This window comes from Condylura cristata, unplaced genomic scaffold, assembly GCF_000260355.1.
Source record: "Condylura cristata isolate star-nosed mole 26May11 unplaced genomic scaffold, ConCri1.0 scaffold00002, whole genome shotgun sequence".
NCBI classification, from domain to species: Eukaryota; Metazoa; Chordata; class Mammalia; order Eulipotyphla; family Talpidae; genus Condylura; species Condylura cristata.
The window spans coordinates 3,628,536-3,636,765 of record NW_004567103.1 but is presented as its reverse complement, the minus strand read 5'-3'; the positions used below and the strand labels follow the sequence as shown (position 1 = coordinate 3,636,765).

Below are 8,230 nucleotides of genomic sequence, written 5' to 3'. Positions count from 1 at the left end.
CTTGGAAGTTGGTTCATTAGCAGTGTTTGTTTTTCCCCCACAGATTTCATAATGGGGGAAGTATACAATATTTAATTATAATATATTTTGACCTAATTTCAGAAAAGTGGCATAAAAATCTTATCTGCTATGCTAAATTTCCTCTAAAGCATTTGTGCCCCTTTTTGTTTCAAATTTATATTCCTTGGTTTATGTGAAAGTTACTGGGAACATTTGGTTTCTTTAGATTCTGCCGACCACTGGGGATTTTGTTCAACATGTGTTGTCTCCTTTGACTCAGGAGAAGTACTTGCTAGGAATTTTGGGTGAAACAAAAGTAACATTTGAGCAGTTTGATGGATCTTAATGTGCCAGTTTCTTTAGGAACTAGGAAACATTTTAAAATACTGCTTTATTTTGGATCATAATTTGGCCTCAATGCTGATGCAGGCAGGTAGGTCAGCAACACAAATGTCAGATTAAAAATAGATACCTGGGTTATAAAAATAACCCCTGGTGGCACAGGGGTTAAAGTCTCAGTGCTATCAAGCTATCCCCAGCCAGGGAGTGATCCACATGGCTCCACAGACCTTATCTGCTGCTCCCCTCATCACTGTAGTTCAGTAGATCCACATGTTCTGCTCCCTACTCTGTCTCTGGTGAGTCCTCTCACTGCCACCACACCCTACCTCGCACCTCTCGCCTACACCCCAGTTCTTGTATCATAAATAAATACAAATAAATCTTTAAAAAAGCAGCAGTACCATCACATTCAATGTGCATAAGCACTGAGGCCAAATTATGTTCCAAAGGTAGTAGAGGAAAAAAAAATTAAAAATAAAAGGCCCCGTTACTCTACACATCTCCTTCCAGACTTTTCAGTCTGTTCATAGCCTCGCCTTATTGTTCTTAGGCTGCTGTGATCAGTACTTTGCCTTTAAATGTTTTTGACCAGTGTCACCTGGGAAGTTGCTCCAGCCCTGGGAACACTCTTAAGTTGCATGGAACAAATTCAAGCCATTGCACTGGTGCTTCAGGGAGTCTCCAGATACTGAAACAACCAACCAAAATTCTTGTGAGAATGAGGTCTGGTGTTTTTCCCTCCTGCCAGCAACCTGCCCCTAAACACGGACTGCCATCCTCACTGCCATCACCAGTCTCGGCACCATGGTAGGCAGACAGAAATAAAGGTCTCTTTTATAGTGTGTTCTTGCTTGCTCTCCCTCCACCCCACATCTCAGCTCACTACATCAGCATGCTGCTTCTTTAACGCTCACCCGTTGCTGAAAGTTTTTGACTAGATTTCAGAGTTCTATAAACGTTGCTTCTGCCAGTTTTTACTAGAGCTGCTCATGCTGTATCTGCTTTTCTCAGGAACAAAAAAAAGAAAGGGTTGTTTTTTTGTTGTTGTTGTTTTGTTTTTGTTTTTAGTGTCAATGAAACTCTATACCATGATTTGATGCCATGCATGGCGATATCCTTTAATTAAAATACTTCTTTACACCTGGAATATTGTTGATGACCATAAGGGCCTTAACCTCTTTGGTGTCAATTTGCTCAATTGTGCAAGTCTTCAGTAATCACTATAATAGGCTACTAAAAGTGACTTTTGTTATCAAGAGCCTTGTTTTAATATCAGAAATTAATTTCATTGTATTTGTGCTCATTTTTATAAACTTGGGGAAATCTTTTAGAAACCAATTTCATTGTGGCTCATTCATGCTGCAAGACTTTTCCTGATTTGTTGGTTCAGGAGAGAGGCTATGAAAAAGCCATGTTTCGAATTGCACAGCAACACTTTCTGGTCTATAAAGCTTATAAATCTACTTGCTTCTCTTTGAGATATTTTCATTCCACTTGACAACACCTAATAAAAAAAATCTGGTCTGAAAATTATACTAATTTTAAGTTTTCTGAAGTAAAATGTACAGAAATAGTGAAAATAGAACTAAGTTTGTAAAGTGTAGAGCAGGGCCTGTGTGGTTTTGTTTTTGTTGTCGTTGTGGCAAAGACAACTGTTAAAGTGGAAAATTACCAGTGGGTGAAAAATATATAAAAGTTTTAAAATATATAAAATAAAAGTTTTTTAAAGCTACCAATAGAGGAGCTCAGATCTACAGTTACATGAGACAAAGGTATATTTGTGAAACAAAACCATTTTCTTCTGCCTGTTACTTTCCTGATAATGAATATCTTATGTTTCTCTCTTATGTTGTGATAGATAAAAGAACATTCGAAAAGTCTGTTGCCTCTTTTTTTTTTTAAAGATTTATTTATTTGTGCATACAGAACTGGGGTACAGGCCAGAGGCTCAGGGGTGGTGAGAGGCTTCACCAGAGACAGAGTGGGGAACAGAACAGGCAGGTCGACGAAGTACACTGCTGAGGGGAGCAGCGGGCGGGCCAGGAGAGGTCTGCCACACCATGGGGATCACCTCCGGAGCAGGCCGGAACCAAACTCATGCGAAAGCGGCTTTAGATTTCTCAGTGCTGTGCTTTAACCCTCTGCGTCACCAGGGAGGACCCACCTCTTTTTTTTTAACTTCTAATGGTATCATTCATTATGGTTTTTATATAAATTAATGAAAAAATAAAGGGGAACAAGAAAAGTTGCTATACTTCTCACAAATATATCTATTGAAAACAGATAAAGCTGACAAATCCAGAATTGAGTAAATAGACTTAAATTCAACATATCAAAACGTAGGTGAGTAAAAAAGCCAAGTTGTAGGTAACATATTTTGTGCTAGTAAGAGGTTTCCCAAGTCTTGAATTCTTTGTTCTCTTCCTAATCCCACCCAATAAAGTCCATTATTTTTCCTGTGACTTGACCATTTCTCAACATTTATTTTTATTTTTCTTAATATATTCATGAAGACATATAGAAATAAGCTTTTATTGCTGATCAGAGATAGTTCATTTAACTGACTTGTTTTAAATGCTGGTCTAACAGAATTTCACAAACTGTAGGCATTATTTTGTGATCTTAGCTAAAGGATAAGGGCTTATATAGAAAAGCTAAGATTTAGTCATGTCAGAACTGTACGAAATAGCTGAAAGAAAGCCCAATGAGCTGTTATTAAAATTTTGGTAGCTTTTATTTTGTAGCCTCTCTCCATATCTGGCCTTACCTTTTTGGTTTTTTTCTCTCATGACTTATAGTTTACTTGTTGAAGAAAATGGGTCATTTTGTTTTCAAGTATTTCCACGTATTTGACTTTTTCTTGGTTACATACTTATGTGTAGTATGATGTGGTTTGGGGGTGTCTGTATATCCTGGAAATTGACAGTTGGATCTAGACACATGTTCCCATTCAGGTCTGGTTTTTCTCTTTCCTCCCTGTTTTGGAGGGTCAGGCGTGTGAATGCACATAGGTCTAGATGTCTCTTCCTGATGTTAGTCATTGATAATTGTGCAGAAGGCCATTTACTCATTTCACATTGCAAAATGGTGACATAATTTTTCCCCTTATTAACTTATATATATATATATATATATATATATACACACACACATAATCATGTGTAAGTGTATGTTTGGATAAAGATTAATATGCAGAGTTTTACTTTCAGTGAATGTTTGCATACCAGTCATTGCTTAGAAAGATTCATTCCTTTAGAACTGAGGTTAAAAGAAGACTTTCATGTGCCTTTGAATTTATATTTCTCATAACCAGTTTTAGACTATAGTAATCACTTAGTTAAACGCTGCATTAAACCGCCAGTAATCAGATTCCCAGGCAAAATCTTTTTCTAAACCTCATGAAATTATTAATGTCGTAGTCTAAGTAAGTATAATACTTTTTAACAAGTAGGGACCATAAAATAAATGAAATTGTAAGTAAGGTATATTTAGAACAAGTTCTTTACAGTTAGTCGGTTTTCACTGCAGTATCGTGCCCTTGGCTGCAGGTAACAGGCAAGTGGGGAAATGTTTTATGTGCCATTGACTTCTAGAAAGTTGGCAAGGAAATCTGATCAGAACCCTAAATGTAACCTGCTCTGTAGCTTTAATATCCAACTGACTCTATATTGTTTTGAGTGAACTTTTAGGTCTGAGCTACTCTCCCTTTTCTAAAATAAGTACCCAAACTGTACCACTTATTACTAGCCGAATTCCTGGTTCTGATCCAAAGGCAACTTCTAGTTATGCATCTAGATGTAAGTGATTATAGTATAATATTTCTACTCTACCACACCACCAACTGCCAGCATAAATATAAATAATAAGATGGACCCAGTTTATAGATAAAGCAGTTAAGGTTCCAAGAGATTTAGTGATTGCTACTCTTAATAAATGACTACACTAGAATTGCAGTCCAGGCAGGTCTTTCTTCTTACCATGTTTTCTCTGCGGTAGCAAACCGAAGGTGGAAAGGGAAAGGAGGCAGAGAGATCATTTAAAGAATCACTGTATCATTTCTAGTGAGAAATGATTAGGTCTGAAACAGGCAGTGGGCACAAACAAAATTTAAGGGTTTTGCTTGACTTGATTGGCTGGTTAGATGTGGAGAATGACTAAAGACTCAATTCCTGATTGTTCAGGTAATGGTCGTGGTGAGAGAGAAGCAGTTTGGGTGGGGAGGTCTGCTTTTTTTCCTATTTAGGTATGGATAAAGACAGTTAATGGGCTCTTAAAATCTCAGGATGCTAATCACATCATATGGCGTCTGTTAAGGAGTACAAACGAGTGAAACAGGATATTTCTTAATTCCTGTGTAATTATATTAATTCTTTGTTATTGCTATTGACAATTATAAATACATAATTCTACCAAGGGACTACCCTAAGGGTTATGGCCTCGGCAGATTCCCACTGTTGACTTCATGTGCCTTAATAACTGTGTGTGTGTGTGTTGTGTTTCCTCCTTTGGTGAAGATAAGTTAGGAAAAAAGACACCATATTTTTGAAGACATCATGATTTATTAATACAATTTAATGTTAAGGTTACATAAAATGTTCAATAAAGAAACATGAAAAAAAAGGAACTCACGTGCTATTTATGGTTGGGTGATATGGCAGTGACTTGTGCATATGTCCTTGCACAATTCCTACCCTTCTGAAAGGTTTGTACAAATAGTACATTTGGCAAGATGACTGTTAATACAAGCCAAGAAGTTTTACTGAAACAACAAATCAAAACTTTAATTACCTGTTTCAGTATGTGTTCACTTTTTTTTTTTTTTAAGATTTATTTATTTATTCGTACAGAACTGGGGTACAGGCCAGAGATGCGGAGGGTGAGAGGATTCACCAGAGACAGAGTGGGGAGCAGAACAGGCAGATCGATGAAGTACACTGCTGAGGGGAGCAGCGGGCGGGTCAGGAGAGGTCTGCCACGCCATGTGGTCACCTCCGGGGCAGGCGGGGATCGAACTCATGCGGAAGTGGCTTTAGCTTCTCAGTGCTGTGCTTTAACCCACTGCGCCACCAGGTAGGGCCAGTATGTGTTCACTTTTTAAAGAAAGCCTTCCTTCATCCTCTGTGTGGTCTCTCTACTTTGAACTTTAAAGCATGTAAGACACTCAATTAGCTCTTAGGAAGTAATACTCACAGATTTTTGGTAACTGTTTGAATTATAAACTTCAGAAGGAGAACAGGAAGGGTATTTTCCTCGGTTAGGCTTTGAACTTAATGAAAAACACTCACTGGTAAGTCTCTAAATATAAAATTAGCTTGATTCCCTTGTCTTGTACAAAGAAGTAAAAATTGTTTTATCGTTAGTATCTAGAATAGTGGTAATAACTTGTAAGAGAAAAACGGAGAAGATGCTGTCTTAGTCCTTGACTCTTGAGACTTGTACAGTCTTGAATGATTTTACCTGTAACTAATTATATAACAAAATGTTTGAGTTTGTCAGAAAATTTGGGTATCAGATTATGAACTGAGCTTTGCCAAATAGGCATGAAAATAAGTTAACTGATGGTCCTATGAGTTACAAATTACAGAGTAATTCTCAATAACACCTTGATGTAGTGCCACTTTACATGTCATTTTTACTTCATGGGAATGTTTCTCATTGAAGAAATCAGCCTGCTTAATGACTTTGGGTTAAACCCTTTGGTGATTGGCTCGTTTTTTAAAGCCGTGTGGAGTTTTAAAGTAAAAAATACCTTATAGAATTTCTAGTCTCATTATTTTGTCAGATGTGGGAAGGGAGCCCAGAGTGTGTGGTTAATTGAATTTGTGTAACTCAACCCAGCTATTTAGAGATAAAAACATGATTTTCTGAAGACCCCCTTCATGGTCTGTTCTTATAAAAAGTTACTATCTCATCACTGATTAACCAAAGCCTTTGTGTTGTTATTTTCAGTTATTTGCTCATTCATTTTTTATGTTATTGCTGCAGTGTAGTCAAGAAAATTCATCTCAAGAAATGTGACTTGCCTGATGTCATGTACTAAGAAATTTACAAAGCTAGTTCTAGACCCATAGCTTCTCTCTCCTTATACATTGCTTTTTCACAAGCTCAGACTTTTTTCATATTGTCATTAGTATTGATTTCAAATTATTTATACTGGTAAGCTTAGTCAACCAGAACATTTTCAAGAATTATTGTAGGCAGAAATAATTCAGCCTTTTCTAGCAATTCCAGTTTTATAGACACACTTATAAATGTGACTCTGTTGTATTTGAAATTTGAATTTACCACTCACTGGAATGAGGCTAGTGGACAACTCCAACATAGAATTATAGATTTGAGTTGGTCTATAGGTAATCACTACTTTTATTCACAACAAAATAGATTTTTAAATTAAAAAATACTTTGTATTAAAATGTAATATATGGATAGTCTTTTAAAAGTCTTTATTGAACTGTAGTACACATCCAAAAATAGTTCACATCATCGTTCACTTATAGCTTGATAACATTTGCACAACTTTATAGCCTGTGCTCAGTTCAGTTTCAGCAATACCATTCCCCTCGCCTGTAAAGATGAGGTCAAGGACTCCATTAGTCATGGTTGCCCTGTTTTTGTCTTTGCTGCAAATATAAAAAGAATAAGAAAAATATTTTTCTATTCTTATCAATAAAAATAATTGCTAAAGATAGAATCGTGATATTCTCATTCCCATGACTTATATAGAAGCTTAATATTCAGCGAGAGTAACACTAGGAGATTTAAATCTTTCACACAGCTCTGGAAACATCCAGGGGGCTCCACAAATGACTTTTGTCTTCTGAAACAAAATGCAGAGTAAGCGGGAAATGTAAGAGTGAATGTAGATTTCCTTTTGGTGGAGAGAGCTGCTGCACCAAGAGGAGTGACTGCCATGTGCAAGCACCTGCAGTGGGTGGTCGTGTAGAATTGCTCTGCACGATCAAAAGGAGCAAGCAGACACAGCACAGCAACAGTGCCGATGGCATTGTTCCTAAAGGCCTGCAACTCTTTATACTGTGGAAGACTGGTGTGGCGCCTGTGGCCAGCAGTGAAGGTCTGTGGTGAAGCAGAGACCCAGCCAACAAAAGCCAGCCATCTCCAAGGTACAGCCCACCATCAGTGCCCAGGCCAGCCTCAGCAGCATCCAGCACATGGTCTGCAAGAACAAGTGCCTCCCTGGCCCACACATAGCCACTGTCCACAGGAGCAGCACCATCATGCACTGCCAGAGCCTGTGATGGTGAAGAGGAAGTGGACTGACCCCACCAAGAGCTCCTGGGTGCATCCCCCACCAAAACGACAATGATGTCAGCTGACCTTTGTCAAATGAATAAACAGTGAATGTAGGGGGTGCTCCCTGCCCCCCATGGCAATTCCCACTGGAGGCAGCATAAGGAAATGGCTATAATGCTGTAATGACAGCGCTGTGACTGAGGAGTTTCTGCTCGTTGCTTTTCATGTGTTCTCTGAATTTTGTCTTTCTAATCAGTAATTAGAATTTGCAGAGGATTTTTAATTCTTCAGCTTCTGGTTAATAATGTGTTTCTCATAACTCAAAATAAATTGGTTAAAATTCTTCCAATTTGATTCACTTTCTGTTTCTCTTATCAGGACTCCTGAGCAGTGTCCCAGCGTCGTTTCGCTGTTGTCAGAGAGTTACAATCCTCACGTGCGCTACGGAGCTGCAATGGCCTTGGGAATCTGCTGTGCTGGAACAGGAAACAAGGTAATTAATGCCCAGCCAGAGGGGTCAGCCTTTTCTTGGCGCCACACCCTTCCCTGGAGGAAAACTGGTGTAACAGCTGTGAAAAATATAACTGGTACTACCATATTACATGGATAACTACAATGGGAACCATGCCATTGTTGG

At 38.2% G+C, this 8,230-nt stretch overlaps 1 protein-coding gene across 3 annotated transcripts in view; it reads left to right on the top strand.

Moving 5' to 3' along the window:
• Nucleotides 1-8,230, top strand: part of PSMD1 (proteasome (prosome, macropain) 26S subunit, non-ATPase, 1) — an 81,126-nt gene that overhangs the window by 46,004 nt on the left and 26,892 nt on the right. For all 3 annotated transcript variants that reach the window (XM_012726931.1, XM_012726923.1, XM_004674206.1), the window contains exon 17: nucleotides 7,972-8,086. In XM_012726931.1, the coding sequence (XP_012582385.1) occupies nucleotides 7,972-8,086 (115 nt within the window). The remainder of the gene's footprint in view (nucleotides 1-7,971; nucleotides 8,087-8,230) is intronic.